This window comes from Emydura macquarii, unplaced genomic scaffold (assembly GCF_026122565.2).
Source record: "Emydura macquarii macquarii isolate MOO-44397 ecotype Brisbane River unplaced genomic scaffold, CSIRO-AGI_Emac_v2 contig_1229, whole genome shotgun sequence".
NCBI lineage: Eukaryota > Metazoa > Chordata > Testudines > Chelidae > Emydura > Emydura macquarii.
Genome location: NW_027131366.1, coordinates 586,893 through 609,491, shown reverse-complemented (window position 1 = coordinate 609,491; position 22,599 = coordinate 586,893). Strand labels below are relative to the sequence as shown.

The window sequence follows — 22,599 nt, the reverse complement described above, 5'->3', positions numbered from 1 at the left end:
TATCGAAATATGCTCTTTTGTCAAAGCCAAGATGTTTTGGCTTCAATAAGAAGGTATTTCAGGTTGAGAGTCTGCAGAAGAGAAGAGTGAGGGGGGATTTGATAGCAGCCTTCAGCTACCTGAAGGGGGGACCAAAGAGGATGGAGCTAGACTGTTCTCAGTGGTGGCAGATGACAGAACAAGGAGCAATGGTCTCAGGTTGAAGTGGGGGGAGGTCTAGGTTGGATATTAGGAAAAACTTCTTCCCTAGGAGAGTAGTGAAGCACTGGAATGGGTTGCCTAGGGAGATGGTGGAATCTCCATCCTTAGAGGATTTTAAGGCCCGGCTTGACAAAGCCCTGGCTGGGATGATTGTTAGAGTTGGTCCTGCTTTGAGCAGAGGGTTGGACTAGATGACCTCCTGAGGTCCCTTCCAATCCTAATCTTCTATGATTCTGTGAGAGAGAAGGGCTGTTGTGCTCTGTAGCCTGGTGGTTAGGGCACTGGCCTGGGATGTGGGAGGCTTGGATTCAAGTTCCTGCTTTTCCTGAATCACAGTGATCTGGGATAATAAATTATCCTTTGAATCAGGCAGAGCAGATAGTTGGACGTGGGTCTTCTGTTTTGTAGGCCAGTGCCCTACCCACCAGGACAGACACACATCTCAGATTTTTGATACCTCTTCTCAATCAAAAACAGACATTTCGGTACAATGGAAGAGTTTTGGTTCTGTTCCAATGAGCAATAAAAACAGATTTTGAAACCTTGAAAGTTGCTCTTGAAATGGAATTTTCATCCACTGACCAGCTCTTCTGTGGTGAGTGTCATTCTTGCTATGCTGGAAAGGCTTTTTTGAAGAGGAAGAGCTACGCAGCCTAGTGTGTTGTAGGGGCAGAGCCAAGTCCCTTCCCAGGGCCCAGTTCATTCAGCCCCTTCCTTCTCAGCATGGCTGCTGGTTAATTAAACCTCACAAGACTTTTGTGGGGCAGAGGCAACTATTAACTTTACCCATTTACAGATACCACAGGGAGCTTACGGCACTTTAGGCCCTTAAGCCTGTGAACATTTATGCATGTGCTAAATTTTACTAGCATGAGCCAGCTATGGACTTCAGTGGGGTTACTCTTGTACATAAAATGAATCGTGTGTGAAAGTTTGTTGTATTGAGGATTTAGTGATACCAAGGACTGGTGAATCAGTGGCAGAGTTAGGAGTAGGACCCCAAATTTCTGACTGCTCTGTTTACTGGACAACATTTCCTTATCCCAGCTGCACACTAGTGATCAAAAACGCTTGAGTTGCAAGTTTCAATAATAATTTACAAATTAGGATATGTGAAACAATCTCTTAAAGTCAGAAAATTATCAGACTAAGGTTTGTTACAGCTTTGTCTAATCTCATCATTGGTCCAGTCTCCAGAACTCGTGTTCTTGGCCTACAGATTCTAATCTCCATCTCCTAACCTTCCCTGGTATGCTTTAAAATGGGTTTCTGTTGCACTAGTCAGATAGCTCAGAGGGTTTTACTATGGGAGTGGAAAAGTACTGCTTGGCTGGTGAAGGCAGAATAGATGTCCAAGCTGGTTTACTGGAGATATTCTCATTTTGTGGGGAAAACAACAGAAGAATTCATGATCAAATGTGGCACTTTTATGACAGGCTTAGGGAAAGAGTTGTGCTACGTGACTCTAGTGCTAATTTTGTTCTTCTGACTCAGACATAACTCCTAACCTCCACATTCTTTTTTACTTTATTAAGTAGATCTCACCATGTAGCTTTATATTTGTATAGATACATAATCTAATCCAGTGGTTCCCAACCTGGGAGGCGGGACCCCCTGGGGCGGGGGCGGTACCAATGATTCCAGCAGGTCCATGAGGCTTCAGTAATATTGAGGTCATTTAGCCCCCCGTGCTCCATGCCGGGTGCAGCAGCCTTGAGCTCTGCACCAGCTGGAGCGGAGGAGCAGCTCCCTCCAGCCCCATACTGGCCAGGAGCCCGGCTGGAGAGGAGCAGCTCCATGCCAGTGGGGGCCTGGAGCAGCCCTGGCCAACCCCCCAGAGCCTGCCTCCATTACCTTCAGTCCTTGAGGGATGGGAAGAGGCGGGGCCACACAAGGCTTATGGTGGCGGTTGAAACAGGGAAGGCGTAGCTTCTTACTCAGGTAAGAGTAATTTATTATTATTATTATGTAATTTAGTGTTATCATGTATGTGTTTATAAGGGTTATATGTGTTTATGGCCGGTGAGGAGGTGGGTCGGGGAGGTGGCAGAGGGCGTGTTTTACCTAGTGTTAACTAGTGAGGCTTTCACTCCAAAAGGTTGGGAACCACTGTCTAATCTATGTATATGTTACATATAAAATATACAAACATTCATACAGGTCCTGATGCAAAACCCACTGAAGACAATAGGAGTCTTTCCGTTGACTTCAATGGGCCTTGGTTCAGGCCCATCGTGTTGTACAAATGAATGGTGCATGATTTCAATGCTTTCTGTGAGGCAAGGCCAAACGTACAATTCTGTTTTTCTTTTCTCTCAACTCGTGTTTTAGAATCTCTCCCTTAAAAACAAATTAAAAACAAATTGAGGATATGAGGAGTGTTGTGGTGCACTATTTGGTATCAATGCACTGTCTGTGAATTTCTAGACATGGTCAGTTATTTTATTTGTTCTTCTGTTTAGGAAAGGGATAAGTTCTACTTGTCCCGCAGTGTCATCTTAGAGTTACTGCAGGCGCTGAAGTTAAAGTCACCCTTACCAGATACGAACCTGCTGCTGTTGGTACAGGTATAGTCGATATGCCTTTCAAAGTATTTCATGCTATCCACATGTTGTGAGACCTCAGTTCAGCAAAGCACAGAAGTGATTCAGTCCTTCACCATTCAGAAAAAAAAAGCTAAGCATGTAAATTTAAGCATGTGCTTGTCTAAATCAGGGCCTTCAAAACTAAGGGTGACATTTGAAAACATGGATGCCTGAAAATCTGGCCACTTATTTAGGTGCTTAAATATGACGTTAGGTGTCCAGATTTAAATGTGTTGATGACCCACAGTACCTTTGGAGTCTCAGTCTCCAGGTTAGAGTTCATATCATATCATATCTCCAGAGCTAGCTGGGTGGTAAACTATGTTTAGCAAGGAGGGCTAGTGGGTAAAGATTCAGTTTGTTCCTGTTTAGAGGAGCAGTAAAGTTGTCTCCACAGCACATCCTTCCAGGCCATTAAGGATCCTCCCCTAACTGAAAGCATTCATTTAACTTTGTAATGTAGACCAGGCCTAGGTAGCATTTCTTCTCCTCCGTGCTATACTGCTGGCCCAAGGCAGGATTTAGGCTGGAATTTTCAATGGGATATAGGTGAGTTAAGCACCAAATATAATTGAAAGATAAGGGGGGGTTGCATGCCTAACTCCCATAGACTCCTTTCAAAACCCCAAGTTTAATCAAAGAACTCTATCTATCCTATCTACCTTTGTGACTAAATTAGAGGTGAGCCTGAGTTGTGAAATGGTGACCTGGATCCAGGCTTCCTTCAGGTTCAAAGATGTGAAAGAGATCCAGCGTCTTAGTTTGGAGCCCACTTTAATTGTAAATGACTTTTAAAGACTCCTGTGGAACCAAACGGAAAAAACAAGCCATCCAACAAAGGCCACTTACTGAGGACCAGCAATTTTGAGCACAACCAGCTGGCAGTAGCTGTCCTCTGCTGTACAACAGGCTGGCCAATGCTTGCATTAAATAGCTTTAAAATGACAAGGACTTAGCGTTGAATGACACAAATGGCGCAAAGCAGGATGTTGCACTCTGTAGATGCCCTCCTTAGGTCATTCACGATCTCCCTGGCATTGCAGCGTTCCCCCCCTTTTATCTGGCCAGTGCTACACAACATATATATTACCTCTCCTGAGGCACACTGTTACATTAGTTGTAGAAAATAAGCAGTTGCTTATTGACAGAACAGTAAAGTCGACAGCTTAAATTACAGACTCATTAGAACAACTCTGAAAACAACTATTATAACATCAATGTTAAAAAAAACAAATGTTGGGGTTTTTTTGGGGTGAGGAAAAGTGATTTTATCCACTTTAATTAAAAATTAGAAATTTGCTTTTTAAGCTTTTTATTTTCAGGTAGTGTCAGCCAACACCACAAAGTAATTAAAAAAGAGGAGACTGGATGGCTCAGAGAATGATTAATGTTCTTCAAAACACTGATTCGAATCCAGCCCAGGTTGGTAGTGTCCAAAGTTACCATCTGAGGCTGTTCTGTGCTTAGGGCCAGCTCTTGTGAGTGCCCTTAGTGCCTGTTGACTCTAAATGACTGCCACTGCATCACAGACTAAGCAGTTCCAACTTTTGCACATTGCTTTATCTATGCATGTCAGTCCTGGGGCCACCTTGACTTGGGACAAGATAGTTTAATGTCCGTAGCCTATTCAAGCTTGAGTTCCTCTGATGAGACTCCCAGAAAGAGTGTCAATTAATTTTGGTGATTTCATGATGTAATTACTTGTCCACTAGGGACTGGACAACCTATCATGTGTAAGGCGCAACCTCCTATCCAAGTGCTTGATCCAGAGAGGTTCTGAGTGCTTTCAAAGAGCCGGTAATAGGACTCAGTGCTACTGACTCAATCCCATGCTCCAGCCACTAAACAAAACTCCCTCTCATCTACTTGTAAATGTAGAACTACAATTGCCGCCAACCAACTGCTACAATTGCTGCCAACCTAGCACTTTCCCCTTACACTAAATTCACAGAAATACCCTTGAAAGTAATCAACTGATAACATCACATATATTAATAATTATCTTAGATTGACTTCAATATCCTTGAAATGAGATGTCTCATTTAATCACTTTACTGCAGAGAAGCCTGTAGAAAATTCATATTAATTGTATTATCTTATGTTAATCAAACCTGTAGAGCGAGATGAACGCAAAGGACAATTTTCATTTTCTCAAAGGTTCCTGCAGAACACGCCCCCCCAACCTATTAACAGGTATATAAACCTCTCCATGTGTGATGCACAGAGTACATTGGGATTCACTCCAGATAATCGAGATAACATGGGGGCTAGGAACACTTTATTTTAATGATAGATCAAGCGTGGGCTGAATAACAAAGGAATACTGGAATGTACATTCAACACCCACATTAATTCCAGATTACTCACTGCCATCAGCATTAATGATGACATACATGCTAAATGCGCTGAGAAATATTTTATCACACTTTAGTAGGAAGGTGATAACACTTTGGGTCAAATTATGGTTGGAAGAGGTACAGAGAGTCTCTTCCTTAGAACTGCTCGTGCAAGTGACAGCCATAATGTGTCTGCTTGTGCTCTCTGGGAGCATGCAAAACAAACACCATTTTATAAAGCAAGGAGGCGATGCACCTTGCTGATTTAATTGACAGGTAGAGCTTAGTTTGAATGATTCCCGACAGCACTTTGTAAAGGGTGTTCTGCCTAGTACCGCTCTCCAGCTGCTGTCTACTGCGTAGGGATAGACACCATCAGCAATGCTCTTTGGCTTGTACGGCTCTGCCAGCTCCCCTCAGGGCAGGGCTGACCTTCACCCCTAATGTGGGGCACTTCTAATGCCTCTGTCACACAGTGTCATCCACTTAGAGCACCCCCTCGAGGCCAGGGCACCTCTGCAATGCCCTGCTTCTGTTTTCCCCTTCAGGGCTCCTTAAACCATACTCCGCACAGTCTTGCTCAATCACAGCACTCATTAGGGTCTGGGTTTTCTATTAAATTAACAAAGTTCCCAGAAACAAACACACAAAATCTTCTACCCAGCCTTAAGCTGGGCACAGCCCCTCCTCCCTGAGGTACTGTCCCTGTCTTGGGGACCACTGGAGGAGACCCCCTCTCCCTGAAGCTTCACTGTGCAGTCCCCTTCTAGTTCTGCTCTTCTTTTGAGCTCTCTTTACACTGGCTCACAGGCTTTATCTGGCTAGGGCTCTGCAGGAACCAGACTTGCTTCTTGCAGCTGCTCCTCCCACCCGTCCCAATGCTACAAAGTCTCCTGAGTTTCCCCAGGTAACTTGCACCCGCCTCTGGCAGTCTCCACTACTCTCTCAACCATGCCTCTTTCCCCTGGCCCCTTCTTCTTTTACTTTATGGTGAAGCAGACTCACTTGCTGAGTCTATGACTGCCACACATTGGACATCATCGATCATTCAAGAATCTAAGTCTTTCACTTTTCCTGCATTCTTAAAGAATTGCAGTGTTGCCTTTTTTTTTTTTTTTTTTTTTTTTAAACTATAGGGCCCTATTTTCCTGATGCTCTTACTAAGTGTTGCAGCAAAAATGTTGATACTTTAAGGCCTCTACATTTTTCATATAAATACCCCCGTTTGATAGTATACTCTTTGTACTCCCAAAGAGGATGATCAGCTGTTTCCTGGACCTTGCATTTTTGTGTTTGTTTATTAGAAACAAATCACTATTTAAGCCACAGTGGCCAGTTAAAATTATAAATAGAGCCACTTTACTCTTTCTTTCAGGGCCTTGGAATATATCAGCATTTTCAACCCTTGGGAGTATCACAGAATCTTTTCCCCTTCGTTTTTTGTGCCACATATTTCCCACCATGCGGCTCTTAACTCATTTTTAATTTGATTTTTAAACTCCAGTTTATTTTAAAGGATCTCTAAATCAATTTCCTTATGCTTGACAGCATTTTTTGCCACATTGTCTAGCCATTCAATGTCCATGACCCCTACAAGCTCTGAGATCCATGCTGTTACTACGATTACACCTAACTGCATCATTTTTGTTAATAATAATTCATTAAATATATAATTTCTGCCATCTGAAGTACCATTTCTGATTGCCAGTAATCCTGATAAGGAATGAAACAGGATGACCACAGTGGCTGGCACACAGCTATGACCCAATTTAGTGCCAATTCAGCTGTCAAAATGGCTACAAAATTTGATAGCCATACAGCTTTCTTGATTCCAAGTGAAGGGATGCAGAATGCTGTTCCCACTCTTCCTGTTCTTAAATGTTGGGAGCTAGCAGTATACAGTAGGCATTAGCATCCCCACTTATCACAAATGTATTGATTTGCTAGATCTTGCACATTTAACACTCCTTTTCTTCTTTTAAATTCATTATACAATTCCATATCTATCCCACAAGGTACAATTTTCCAGTTATAATTCATTTCCCGAAGGCTATAGATTTTAACTTCTTTTAGGTCTTTCTTTTCACTAACTTCCTTCATCCACTCTTTAACCCTACTGAGACTGAATTTTTACCCTACATGTCGATCACTTAACTCCCAGCATGCATCATATATTAGCTTAGAGTTTCCATCTTCACTGTTTCCAATAGCCCAAAAGGTTAAGTCTCAAAGTAAAGTAATAGGTATTTACCTGCAGCTATCTGCAGTACACACAGTAGCATTGTGATGAAGGCACCACAAGCAATTTGCAACACCTGTGCTTGGATTGAGTCAAGCTTTCCCAAATTTGTTTTTGATGCTGAACTGAAAGCCTGCCCCCTCACGCCTTCAGCTTCTTGCTGCCTATTATATTGGAATCACCTAACTCCTCTCAGGTGAGGCTCATCTTCTAATCAGGGCTGGTTTAGCCCCAGTTTCTCCAACCTATAGGCAAGCCACTCTGTTACATCCTCATTGACTTTAATGGGAGCTGAGAGAGCTCTTCTTAGGAGTCATTCAACACCTCCAAGTTTCTTCAGTAGCTAGTTCCTGCCCTAGTTTCTTTAGTGGCTGTACTGCATTATTTTAAGCAGAGCTTTGTTTATCTGAAAGGTCCAATAATGTAGAAAGAACAAATCTGTACTGCTGTAATTCTCAACTGTAGTTATTAGAAAAGTTGAAGGTTTGACTTTGACCCAGAATGTAGTCATTAATTGAATGTGAAGCATGTTTGTTTACTGTAGCATATTATTAATTTCATTTTGTTACTGGTCTAACTGAAGAACTTGGCAGGTAGTTGAACTAGTTACGGTCATGATAACATTTCACAAATGATTGTTTGCAGACTCAGAAACTGTTGGTGTAGACTTCTATAATGTAGTTTCCCAAATTATAGCATTTGTTCTCTGGGTTCCTCAGTATTACATTCTTTTCCTTCTGTCTTTTTGGTTTGTCGTGATCAACATTTATATCCAACTATTTAAATTAAGTAGTGAAACTTTCCATTAGGGTTAATTATATTCTGAAAATTTATATTCACAAGATCAGTATAGACATCTGTTTAAGCACAGTTTTTAAATGTTGATGACTTATTTATTTTTTGCAAGATTTCTTGTTTTTTTGCCCAGCATCCAAATTTTGTCCAACATAGGATAACAATGCTATCTTGCCAGGATCCAATGGCCATGCCTATTTTGCAGTCCCCACACCGTATCTTCAGTATGGAGGTGTGGCCCATGCAGATTGAATAGGAACTGCTTCTTCTACCAGCATTTTAAATCCCAAGGGCTTGATTCTGTCCTTCTTGCACCAGTATAAACCTGCATTACCTTGTGGAAGTCAGTGCAATTAAAGCAGTGTAAGTGAGCTCAGAATCAGGCCCTATCTTTCATTTCTTTTTAACTGACATGTTTTATTATTTACCCTTTTTAACAACAAGCCCCTAAGGTGGCTCCCATTTTGGGCCACACCTTCAACTGATGTAAATCAATGTAGCTCTATTGACTTCAATGGAGCTGTGCTGACTTACATCAATTGAGAATCTAGCCCTCCGAATTTAATCATAATGCATAATTGACTGAAATGATCAGAGCTGAAGGTCGCATCTTAAGATGTTTCTTTAAAATATTTTTTAGAACTCTGAGCATGAACAGATGTGTATTTACCAACCCAAATTCAGCAGACATGTCCCTTTATTCATTATCCATCAGCTTTACCTCGATTAGTAGACGATGTTAGGAAGAGGTCCAACATATAATTGCCCGTCCATTTGCAGTGGATCTTTCTTTACACATGACTGGAACTAAATCTATTGCCAGTGCTCATAGTATTTGAAGGGAGCTGATATGTGTGTCAGTGAGTTAAATTGGAAATGAGAAATTTTAGTTTTGAGCATTAGTTTCATTTATTCAATCTTTCTTTCCTGCAGTTCAGTTCTGGAAGGATCTTTGCAACTCCAGGCCAGATGGTAACAAAAATTATAAGCTAAAGAGGAGCTAATTGCTCATTACAAACTTTATGGATTTTGTCAACCCTTGTTCATGTTTAAATTAATCTCAGTTATGTAACCCACTCCAGTGACTACTTTGCATGTAATAAGTTAACAGGATACTAATAAGACTTTTTTTTTTAAATAGGGAAAATAAAATAAACAATGTTTCTCTTTAGCAGATGTTCTCAGTTGACTTGAAATTACTAAATATTGACACAATCTTTTACCTATAGAAATGCACATAGTCTACCATAATATGTTAGAAATACCAGACCAGATTCTCAAGTGAGTTATGGCCCCTTTGTGCCACTCGTGGTGCAAAGGGACCATAATCCATCCACAAATGCCCAACAGACAATTCCTCTGGCATAGGAAAACTTCGTAATGGCATATCTGTGCCCCTGTCAGGTCCTTCGCCACCACCACTCTCCTGAGAGTAGGAGAAGTGACAAGTATGTGGTGAGGCATGTCAGGAGTATGCCTGTCCTCCACTGGGTTAGGGTCCATTAAGTTTCCTTCACCTGTGGCTAAATTTGAGAGCAGCCTAACAGCTGCTCTAAGTATCACTGAGGCTGGTGCATACCATAACTGCTCCCTGAGGTCTCCTTCTTCCCTCTCTATGTCAAACAGAACTCTCAGACAGAACAGAGTCTGACCAACCCTGACTGAAATAGTATGGATCACATTATAATCTCACATCAGTATAAATTGGAGTCACTGGATTTACTCTGGAGTGAAACTAGTGTAAATGAGATCAGAATCATGCCTTGTATATGGGGAGACCCTCTCTGAATGTTACCCTAAACATATCTTTTTCTCTTCCTAGCATTTACCCCCAAAGAACAGGGTGGCACCAAAGATCTAAGTCTAATGTACAAGTGTTTCCAAGTCTTGGTATATAATATGAATATTCTAATTAAAATACATTACAAAATATATAAGTCATGGGAGATTGACTAGAAATGCAGCTTCAGGCACTGTAGGCCAGGGAACATCTTGGGCCAAGAATAGGGGACAGTCAGTGGTGACAATGGTACAGACTCATTTGTCTCACAGTTGTTAAATGTATTTGCAGCTGGCCAAATCAGTGAAACCGCAACATACACTGTCAAGAAGGAAATCTAGGTTGAGACCTCAGCTTGGGAAACGTGCTTCTCTCTCTGCTCTTTGAGGGATGACATACTGCATCTCTATGGACAGAAACTATAAAAATTGCTCAAGTACAAGGACAGTGTTTGTTAGGATAGTAAATTCTCTGGGGCAGTGACCTCACCATCTTGTCTGCAAAGTGTCTAACACATTGTTGGAGATATATAAAGAAGAAATAACAATATTAAGTGGCCTGGTGTATGAATATTGTACACATCAGTGGTTTTGGGGGCAGGGGAATTAAGAGTAAATAGAAGTGTAAATATGGAATCAACAAAAAACGAAAGCATGGTAATGTTCAATGGCAGATGCTCTAGATTAACAAGAAGTTATTGGGTTTCATTCAGGGATTAGTGGATGAAATTCTATAGCCTGTGTTATGCAAGAGGTCAGACTAAATGATCATAATGGTCCATGCTGAATTTAAAATCTGTTAATCTAATTCATCCTTAGTGTAACTCCAGAGAAGTCAATAGAGATTCATGAATGTTGAACACTGCCCATTGATCCAGCCTCCTTTACTTCTGAAATCAGTCACTATAAGAAGAGCCCTTTGAGATTGAATGGAAAAATGCAAGTTTCCTGTTGATTACAAATATATTTAGGCTTGATTGAAAATTTCCTATTTTATCTTATAATTTTCTTCAAGCCATTACCGCACAAATCAGCATAACACATAAATTCATATACTTTAAAGTCAGTTTTTCTATCTGATGAATTAACTTGTTTATAACAGACAAACTAGCTTGTTTATAATGGCAGGAGTTCTTTTGTGTCCAAAAGCAAGTTGCCACAAAAGTAAGCAAAAAGAGATATGTGCTGAGTTTATAAAATAATAAATTACTTATTAACGTCTTCAGGCTCCTACAAATATAATTCATCTTTAATCTCTTATTAGTTTGTGTGTGCAGATGCTGGAACAAAACTAGCTGAGTCAACAATCTTGCACAAACAGATGATTGCATCTATTCCTGGAGTAAGTACTGAACCACACTCTGTCTCTTTGTTTCTGTTTTTTTTAAAAATATGTCTCACTCAGTACTGATGCTCAGATTGGTTCTTTCTTTACTTCTGAAATATTTGTTTCTTTTTGTTACCTTTGTTTCTCGTCTGGCTTACCAGGTGTATTGAAAGTAGAAGCTGAGATGATTCATTTTTATAGAATGTTGAGAAAAATTAAAAGTAACACAACTTGATTCTGCAGCCTCTGCTTTATATAAATAGTCCTTACTCACATGACCAGTCCCACTGATTTCAGTGGGGCTTCTCACTCAAGAAGGGGTTACCCTGCTAGTCTCCAGAAGACTGAAGTGGGGAGCAAACCAACTGAATGCCCCAAAGAATGTCATAGGGGAGGGAGGTTTGCCGCTACTTTACCAAAAGAAAGACACAGATAAAGAAGGAAGTTAAATAATCCTGTAAGGCATTCAAATTTATCATGCTGGTTGTAGCACAAATACCAGTAGATAGATAGAGTCTGAGGCCTCTCCAGGATTTGCAGATTGCTTTTCCATGTGCAAGTCTCACCAGCACTATAGATGACCTAAGAGGTCTTTTCTATATCTAACTTTTGTGATTCTATGACTTTTAACTTCAAGCTTCAATGATAATTAACACCTCTCCTAATGGACTCTTTTAAACTTTATTTTGATCAAAGTACCCAGATTGGTCTTGGTATAACAAGGCATGAAAGAAATTGATCATTTTAGAAGAAATAACAAAAGAGAAAGTTGTTCTGCTGTTTGAATGCAACATATTACTGCTGAAACTGAATAAATAGTAGGAGAGAAGTCTTTTGCAATAGAGCATTATTATTCAGGAGGTTTGAGCACAATACCTTTTATAATTCCATCACTCAATTTAAAAGAACCAATGTGGAATCCTTAGTTCACATAAACTGGATGGAGGACACTCTGACAGGGCTGCCAGCGACCTTATTTTACTGTTTGTTATCCTGTCAAGAGAACTGACAGGCATAGCATTTGAAAAGGCAGAAGGTGTTATAGTTCAGCACCATGTAGTTTTATATTAACATAGAAAAATGTGAAATACTCAGGTCAGCTGCTTAAATATAGAATTTCAGCAGATTTTCAAATTTCAGAAACTAAAACTCATTTAAGGCTGAATAATTTTATGAACAAGACAACACTGGCTGTTATTCATGCTAAGTAAATGGTGATCAGTTCTCGTGTTTTACAGTGTACACCATTTACTAGAGGGGTCAAAGAGGAATATTCTTTCCCAACATACAATATTGCATTACAGACCAGGTGCATGATGACTTTTTTCCCTTTAAAGCAATATGTATTGGCCTCTTTTGACTGCAAGATATACTGGATTTGATAAAACAATGGTCTAATGTAATGTAGTAAGTGTGTTGGACCCAGAATAACCCTGAATTTATACAAGTTTGATTTTCAGAGGTGCTGAGCAGCCACAGTTCCCACAGACTTCAGCTGGAATTGTGGGTGCTTACCACTCCTGAAAATCAACCCCTCAGATTCAAAGAATTCTGCCTTTTGATTAAAATAAATACTCCACTGGTTGTATGCACCTTCTCACAAAGCTTTTATGAAGAGCCCTCTGGTATGACTCTTACATATGTTTATCTTGGTAATTTAATTCACTGCATTGTTCAGCATGGGCCTTGCAGATCTTTTACTAACTCAGGGCCAGACTGGCACCTGGCAATGTGCCCTGAGGAAGAGGCCATGCACAGCTGCACTGCCCAGGAACAGAGCGCAGACCAAATTGTGACTCTGTTGCATCACAGTGTAGTCCCTGCTTCCCTTTTGGTCTATGGGGGAGGTAATGGGAGCCTGCCCTTTTCCTGGCACAGATTACTTCTCCCTCTACACTGCTGCAGCTGAAATGTGACTGAAAGGCAGGTAGCTCATGCAAGAGCACAGGGAGATGTTTTATACCCACTAGTTCCCCTGTGCTGGTGTGTAGGCTGGCTCATGATTGAGCCCAATGTGCCATCTATCCTCCCCATTTAAATAGGAATTGAAGGAAAGAAACTGTATTGTGTCTGTTTCCCCAAGGCTGTGGGTAACTATGGAGGGGGTTTCATTGCAGTTTCTTTAAAAAAAAAAAAAAAAAAAAAAAATCTTTCACAGTTTGGGTCCCTAGAATTGTGCATGTTCCCAAAATGTTGTGAAAACAGTACTTTTGTTGTTACTCTGAAAACACGTTTAAAATCCTACTTGTTGTGCAGTGAAAACAATTGTGATCCAAATTTAGCATGTTTTTTAAAAAATAATTTGTAAATTGGGCCACATTTGAAGTGGCAGCAAAATGCTGATCTTTTGAGTATTTTGAATGTCAGTGAAAATATGCCACTAACCTCTGCTAGCAAAAATTATGGTGCATGCATTCATCTCTGCTAACAAGGGAAAAAGCATGAGAACAGTAATTAAAAAATTTTTTTGGTGCCATCTCCACTGGGGGTGTGTGAGCAAGGAAGAATGGCTGTGTTCTTTACATAAGCTTCCTGAACTGGACTCGTTCAGGTGAACACGGTTTTATTTCACTTCCTTAGGGCTCAGCCCACCAGTTTCCCTCACAGGAGAGTTCAGCTGCTTGAAGAGTTGAGGTATTGGGGCGTTATCCAGAACCCACTGAAGCCAATAGAAAGACTCTCATTGACATCAATGAACTTTGATTCAGGCACTGTGTAAAGTTCAAGGAGTGCACTGTAATAACATTCTTCAAAAGGTCTTCAGTTAACCTTTTGTTACAGTCACTGATGAGAACTTCTGTGATGGATAAAGCAGGTACTGAGATTGTTTGCTTTATGTATATACTACTGGATAATGGGGCAAACTACACTGCAAAGAAGACTCTCAAGGAATATTTATTTCCAATTCGAGTAAACAGTAGAACACCAGAAGCAGACAAGAAACAGATGTGTTTCCAGTGAACATGAGGCAAATCCAGAAACTTGAAAACCAGATGATTAAACTAAATTCTTTTGTGGTTTTTTTAGTGTGGAACAGCAGCAATGGAGTGCATGAGGCAGTATGTTAATGAAGTGCTGGATTTTATTGCTGATATGCATACCTTAACCAAATTAAAGGTGAGTACGGTACGGGGATATGTTGACCCAAATTGTATTTGTTAATTATGACTTTCATCTTTACTGTAAACAAAGTTGGAGGGAACTTATATGAAAATGACCAACACAGAGATTTCTGTTTTAAAGCTAGTGCTAGCATAGGTTAGTCATTTCTTCAGGGAAAAAGAAGAAAGTAGCTTATGCTAAGGGCTGAAGTTAGGGTTGTATTTGAATATACATAGCACACAAATAAAAATGCAGCTTTGATTTTTTGAAATGTGGATGCTGATAAGATAATATACAAAGGTTGCTATGGAAGGAACAGTCAGGTTAAACAGGCATATGCAGAAAAATAAAACTTCTTTATCCATTTTATTAATTCTGCTTTAATGGCGCAAGCCTGCATCCTTTATTCACACACGCAGACATTACTTGTGTTTGTTAGGGGTGCATAACTTACCCATGAGTTATTAAAATTGTAATAATTTTAAAAATCCAATTTCCTTTTCCTCATGAATGATGATGCATTTCACTCAGTTTGGATAATGGAAAAAGACTAGTCAGTTTCTCTTTGGTTTCTAGTCAGTGTTATTTTTTGGTTCTCGTACATTAGCCTGATGTGACAATGTTTGGACAGCAAACATGGCAGAGAAATGTACAGTATTTTAAATAAAATAATCCCATACAAACATTTCTCTTATTATTAAGTTTTGTAAAATAAATAATACATATTAATAACGACTTATTTTTATTTACAAAACTTAAATTGTAACATTGTCCTTCTAAACTAGTCTCTCAGTGGTTGATATTCACCTCTGTGCAGAGGGGAAGCACAGGTATATCAATAGCACCACTTTAATACCCCCTAAATCCTCAAAATTGGGTTTAAGTGAGATGTAAATGGACTGTTGATCTACTGCTGCCTCCCTGTGCAGGAGTGGATTTCACCCAATTAGCACATAAAGGAGAACGGGAAGGGATATAAGCAAGTCTTGCTACTTCTAACCAATACAAAGCTTGCAAGACAAATTGATGGTGTGAGAGTATGGAAGAGGGGCCACTCTAAAGTACAGTACAGAAGAGAGTCAAAAAGTTGTAAAAGTGGCAGCCAGTTCTAAAATCTGGCAAAAGGCTATTAGTGTTTGAACAACAGGAGCTCAGTGATCCGAGGGGAAGTTCATCTGCAGAACCAGAGGCCACTCCATCACTGAACACAGTCAAATCAAGCATTGCCAAATTGTATTTGTGTGCTCTAAAACTCATTTAATAGATACAGGGCAGCTAGTGTTGCCTCATTCCAACTAGCAAGAAAACATGTTCCCGTCATTGGCACATTGTTCCCTGGGCTCTGACATACATATGGTTCTAGGGAGGCTTGGCTACTAATCTCCCAGGTTCACGTCTAGCCTGTGCCTAAAGAGCAGTTGATTTGCTTCAATGCATTTTGCAGCACAGATCAGTCTGTAAGAGATACTGAAAGGCTGCACAGCAAACACCATCTCCCCAAGAGATGAGTGTGCTGCTTCCCTTATATGCCAAGCTTTGGAATGTGTCAATCTCTTTCTGAAAAGTAGTGACAGTGCACTGGACTGCCTCATGCTACCAGTTCACCTTTTACCTTCACATGAACACCTTCTTGCAGGGAGAGTATTGGCTACACAAAGGAGGAGGAGTCATGGGTAAAACCTGAAAACATGCTTCTGTTGAAACCCACAAGAAATTTTTTTTTGGAAAGAAAAATCTCTACTTCTGGTTCTTGCCCTACTGAATGTCTTTCTTGAACCCTATGGAACTTTTAGAAATTCTCCAGTAAAGGAAGCTACTTTTTTCTCTTTTGCACTGGAGAAGCAAGCCACTCTAAACCATGAACTAATTAATCCTTTTCAACTGAATTGAATTCCCATCCTACTCTCATTTTTCCATTTTAAAAAGTTATTCATACATTCCAAATTACTTTCCAAATATACTAAAAAATGAATCAGTGATGAAACTAAGAGAGACTTACCCCGGTATACTTAACCCACAGAAAAAACATGAAGTTGATTGAAACCATAAATGGAAACCATATCTTTGTAAATATATTCAGATGACCTTTCTCATCTGTGAAACACTCCTAAAAAAAGATCTCTTTCTTGCATACTTTTTTTATTCCGCCTTTCTTCCCTTTTCTTTTCCCATTTTATTAAATTATTGCTATCTCTTTAAGGCTCCAATCTTAAAAAAGCTCATGCAAATGGTTCACTTGAATTAGAAGGGTAGCAGGCCCAATCAGTTCAGTGGAACTGCTGATTTGCTTAGTTATATGCAGTGTTGTTGTAGCTGTGGTGGTCCCAGGATTTTAGGGAGACAGGGTGGGTGAGGTAATAGGTCCAGTAAAAGGTATTACCTCACCCACCTTGTCTGTCAAATATCCTGGGACCACCACAGCTAAAACAACACTGCAAACAGCAATGGAAGACATAGAATTTTCCCATCTGAAATGGAAACTCCACAACATAAAGAAAAAGGAAGCAAAACTTAACAGTGACATCTACTTCCTGAGCAAATGCAAGAAACATCATCATTCAGAGAGGTCTCACCATCTATAACCCTCTGAGCACTACATACAATAGAAGCTGGTTCAGTAAAAGATATTACCTTATCCACGTTGACTTGCTTAAATTATGCAGCTGCATAAGTCTTTACAGAATCTAAAAATTCTTCATGTTTATTGCTAGTCCTTGTTTAGCAAGCGATGGACCTGAACTAAGCCTCCTGCTCTGTTCTTCATATATTTTTAATGGGGCAAAATTAAAACTAGGGAGCAAACTCCAAACTTTTTGAGTTGGGGGTTGAAAGCTGAATCAGAATCAAAGCATTCCCAGATTTTAGGTTTTTTGGATTCAGCCCATATGGTATATGGAAAAGGCAGCTTGAAGGAAAACAATAGAAAGCCTGCTAATATGACCATTATTTTAGGTAATGGTTTATTTAAATTCTGGTTCAGCTTGAAAAATATAAAGACAAGTATATTTTTAGTCAGGGATGTTTGTATGTGGAAAAGCTGTAGCCTCTTCCCTTTTTGGATTTACATTTTTAAGGAACATACACAGAAGCACAGTCTGTCTCCTATATATCTGGGTAAATACTGAAAACAAAAACAAAAAACCTACAGATATTTAGTCAAAATTTTAAACAAGTCCGCATCATTCACGTTCATGCCCATTCATACTCATTTTACATGAATGTTCATATTGACTGGGTTTCACTAACACAAATATTCCTGAAAAATGGATTTTAAATTCGTTCACATCATACATTTGCTTTTTGCAAGTATTCCCTCCAGAGGCTAATCCAGGTGATGGGAACAATATCACGTGACGTAAATGACCAATCACAACATAGGAACACAACTTGATTTGGAATGTCAAATTGTGAATAACAAGGCTTTGACTTTAAAAAGGAAAGGGAAAATTGTTCATTGTTAATTAATAAAACTAAGGAAATAACTGTTTTCAGACATTGAATGAACAGAAAAAGGAAGGTTGCTGAATACATTTTTAGTTAAAAGTTGTTAGTTCAGCTCTAAGAAAGTATTTTGAGATTCTGAGTACATTCAGTTTCTGTGAAAGAGATATTAATTGTATTTCTTTCTCAGCCCTGTATTAATAACTAGTGCATTATATTAGACTTGCACATGATAACTTCTCAGGATAGCCATATTCTTATTTATTGTCTGTGTTCAGTTACTTATGGTTTTATTTTCTCTTGGATTAAAATGTAAATTACTAGAAGGTCAGGGAAGCTGAATTTTGAAATTTGAATTTTGAAAATTTCACTATTTTGGACATAAGCAAAAGATCTATCGATCAATCTTTTTGTCTGTCTGTGATGGAACAGGAGTTCAGTTAAATGATTTTGAGATGTTAGAACTAAAATTACTTGGTCCAGATCCTCAGTTAATGAAAATCAGCATAGGTCGACTGACATTATAGCAATTTATTCCAGCGATGATATGGCCTCTCTTTTGCAAAGCACAAAAGCACTCCTTTAAGCAAACCGTACACCCACTGGTGCTGCCAACATCTACAATAGTAATAGACAATTTGGAGTTAGCACATTTGGGAATATGGAAGAATCTCAAGAAGTATCAATAAAGCATTGCAGCCCATAATAGGTTTTATAAAATATCATTTCTGGGATAAGCATATGCAGCTCAGTAGATATAACACTGCTCTTAGATTTTCAGGGCCTAAATGTCCTCACAATAGATGAGTCATGCAAAATGGTCTCACAGCCACTGAAGAAGCAAAACATTGCATTTTTAAATGCAAATAGCTATTTGTACAGGCAAAGCTGGTCATTTCTTGTGCAAATTGTATTACCGTGTGAAAAGATTGAGTCCTTTGATGTGCAATTAAATAAATTGAGTATGCAAAAGATAGTTTGCATACATAGTTGCAGGATTTCCTGATACAAAATGTGCATGCACAATTTGCACAACTCTTTCTTTGTATGGGTGTCTGAAGGTGAACAGACAATATATGAGGATTTGTGTAAAGTGGATCTAGTGAAATACCCTGCTGGATAGGAAATCTGATCTTTGCTTTCCAGAGTCACATGAAGACGTGTTCGCAGCCACTACATGAAGACACATTTGGTGGACATCTCAAAGTTGGTTTAGCTCAAATTGCAGCTATGGAAATTACACGAGGAAATCACAGAGATAACAAAGCTGTGATTCGTTACTTGCCGTGGCTGTATCATCCTCCTTCTGCTATGCAACAGGGGTAAGAGCACTTTTGTCCCCAAAATAAGAGCACAGAGGCAGAAATTCCCACAAGAATTCTGTGGTTCTTGCCAGATTAAAGAGACTGCAGTTAGTGGTGACAGTGGGTATGGCTTGATGATGGACAGTGAAATAAAGACAATTCAAAGTTAAATGTTTCAACAGCACCTAGCTTTATGACTCAGTAGTGTTGCATCATGGGCCCAAATGGATCCATGATGTAACTCCATTGGCTTCAATGAAGTTAAATCAGGGATAAATTTGAATAAGGATTTTAGAATATGAGTCCATAGTAAAACAGAATAAAAGTGCTAGCTCAGTTCTGGTTGTAAACCTAGATATATAGGGCCAATCCTGACTCCTTACTCATTGCAATTTGCCTATGTGAGGAGTGAAATGAGTAAGGACTCCAGGATCAAGCCCATTCTGAAGATGATCTGTTTAAAAAAAAAAAGACTTTGCTATCTGAGGGTTTCATTGGATTTAATCTGTGAAGCTGTACATATACTTTAATTTAAATATATGCTTTGGCCCCAGTCAAGGTAAATGTGAGAGATCCTGATCTGCAGTATTTCTTTGTGGGTGTGGGGCATGTAGGATAAGGGGAAATGATGGTGGTGCGGATGAAGAGAACTAAGCTTTGTTTTACAATTATTTTTCATAGAGAGGAAGGATAGTTTTGTGGTTAGGACACTAGGACCTCAGCACATTTGGATTCAATTCCTGGCTCTGCTACAGATTTCCTATGTGAGCTCAGCAAGTCACTTTGGGCCAGATTTTTCAAGGTATTTAGGTGCCTAACGGTCCAGGTAGGCGCCTAGTGGGAGATAGGCACCTAGGCATTTATGAGAATCGCACTAGGCACCTATCTGCATCTTTAGGCACCTAATACCTTGAAAAATCTGGCTCTCTGTATATGTGCTTACCGTTAAGTACGTGTATGTGTGTTTGCAGGATCAGGGCTACTGTCTCCCTGGGCTTCAGTTCACCATGTGTAAAAAGAGGATAATATCTCCTGATGTGAGGATAATTAACGTTTGTGAAGCCCCAGGTCCCAGAGTGCTGAATGCCATAGAAAAGCCAATGAATAAAATAAATGTATTGGTGTTCTGAATCACTGACGATATTAAATTAGTAATGAAAAATGGCTGTGAGAGGTCTGCTAGGCAATGGCTTTCTGACCTGAAATCAATTTCTTCTCAGTGCTTATGAATTCAAATGAGTAAGTGATCTAAACTCCAGACTTTGTGAAAGCAAGGGGATCTCGGATTGAGATGAAACCAATGAAAAATATTGTTGTTCTTGTATTACACTGAGACTTAGATGCCCCAACTAAGATCAGGGTCTCATTGCAAGGTGTTGTATGATCTTTTAATAAGAGACAGTCCCTGCCCCAAAGAACTTACAAACTAAATGGATAAAGACAGACAAAGGATGGGAGAAAGGAAGTATTATTAACCTTATGTTACTGATGGGGAAGTGAGATTCAGAGAGATCCAGTGACTTGCCCATGGTCACACAGGAAGTCTCTGGAAGAGCTGGGAACTGAATCTGGATCTCATGAATCACAGTCCAGTGCCATAACCACAGTCTTTAATATATAGAGGAATCATGATATAAAGCTTCTTTTGGATAACCCCCCATTTTGATCATTTATAGCTGAATAATCTCTGCGGTGGATCTATGAAACTGTGAATTTGCCACATCAGCATTGTGCAGGATCTCTGCTTTGCAAGTACAGAACAAGTTCTGCTGGGTATGTTAGTGCCATGCCATGTCAGTCAATCTATAAGTGGCTCTTAACTGGCATTCCCACAAGCTTTCCAAATGACTTAGACTCTAGCAAGCAGAGACAGCATTTTGCAAACATAGGAGATTTTCAGTTAATGAGAGAATAGCAAAATTTGCATGCATTGTAAAAATGAGTTGTTCTCTGACAGGCCCAAAGAATTCATCGAATGTGTATCTCATATTCGTTTGCTCTCCTGGCTACTTCTGGGGTCTCTGACACACAATGTCGTCTGTCCGAATTTTCCATCATCTTGCATGCCAATTCCTCTGGATGCTGGCTCCCACATTGCAGACCACCTTATCGTTATCCTGATTGGGTTTCCAGAGCAGTCAAAGGTAAGGGATTCCATGTGTTTAAGATGATACACCCCGTGTGCAATGCCATTCGTGTTACGAACACTTAACCAGTTGTGTTTTTTTTTCAGGGAGGTGAAATGCATCTTACAACTTTCCCTCCTCTTCCCAAGCCTAGCTCTCACAGCTCCACATTGACTCTTATTGCAGCAAATCACACAACTTCTCTATTCTGTTCAAATGGACATAATAAGACTTGCTAACCTACATCACAAGGCTGACGTGAGGATTAAAATAACCTGTAATATGTGCAAACTGGAATGGGCTCAAGCCCAGCTTTATTTGTCAAGTGCTTTGAAGATGCAAAGTGCTCATTGTTGCAAATTGTAAACAATTTATGACAATAATTAATGTAGATGCAGCAGGCCCTATGCATTACGCTAAATATGAATTTATTAACTACAGAAGTAGAATGATCACATGGTTGTCTAGTACTTAGCCTCCCTCACCCATTCAAGGCTGATGCTTTCCATTCATTCCTTCTAGTTCTTTTTGCTCTTTCAAATACTTCCCTCCAGTTACCAAGCAACCATGGCAGTGTTTGGTGCAGTCTCGCTGGCTTTGGTCATGAATCACTGTTGCACTTTTAAACTAAGAAAACATCTGAGTAGAACTTCTCTTTTATAATGAACTAGTGACGTGTCTAAGAGTCCTGACGGCTCTTCAGTGTGTCTGTCAGAAATCACTATATCTAACATTTATTATTAATGGGTCGTGCTCAGGTACATCTGTAAAACTACACAGCAAGTGTAGTTCATATTATGGGGCTATAACATGGAGGTGATTTGGGGCAATTATATCCCAGTAAGGTGGAACTGGGTTGCAGATCAAAAGAAGCTGAGGTAAAATGATTTATTTTGTATGGATACATGTTTCCTTGGAAAGCTTCCACTCCTACTGACTTGGGCAGTAGCAGCACATTTAAGGTCATGAGTCATAGGGGCCTGTTCCTACAGGCCTCCCATTAATGGAAGTGGGAGTTTTACCTCAGCAAGGTCAGCAGGATTGGTTTCAAAAGACAAACTGATCTGCACACTCTGACCCTTCCTTCAGTACTCCTTAGTGCGAGTACACAGGTAAGGGCCTGCACGTGCAGATCTGTTTGCAGGTTTTGGCTCTTAAGCTGTAAATATAAACATGTGCTTTCAACATGAATGGCATCTTTCAACAGATGCCTTTCACTTATTTCATTCTAACGGGAGAAACACTTTGATAGTTGTGATGTATTTGATCAAGGAGTACCTGATGGGGAAGAACTTCATGGAGGATTAATTTGATGGAGACCTATATTAATGGGGGGTACTTTGATGGGGAATGTACTTTATACT

The 22,599-nt window shown here is 39.8% G+C and overlaps 1 protein-coding gene across 2 annotated transcripts in view; it reads left to right on the top strand.

Annotated features, from left to right (window-relative positions):
• UNC79 (unc-79 homolog, NALCN channel complex subunit) overlaps positions 1-22,599 on the top strand; it is a 139,361-nt gene that overhangs the window by 106,653 nt on the left and 10,109 nt on the right. For both annotated transcript variants that reach the window (XM_067547041.1, XM_067547040.1), the window contains 5 exons: positions 2,664-2,768; positions 11,200-11,277; positions 14,290-14,379; positions 18,952-19,127; positions 21,067-21,253. In XM_067547041.1, the coding sequence (XP_067403142.1) occupies positions 2,664-2,768; positions 11,200-11,277; positions 14,290-14,379; positions 18,952-19,127; positions 21,067-21,253 (636 nt within the window). The remainder of the gene's footprint in view (positions 1-2,663; positions 2,769-11,199; positions 11,278-14,289; positions 14,380-18,951; positions 19,128-21,066; positions 21,254-22,599) is intronic.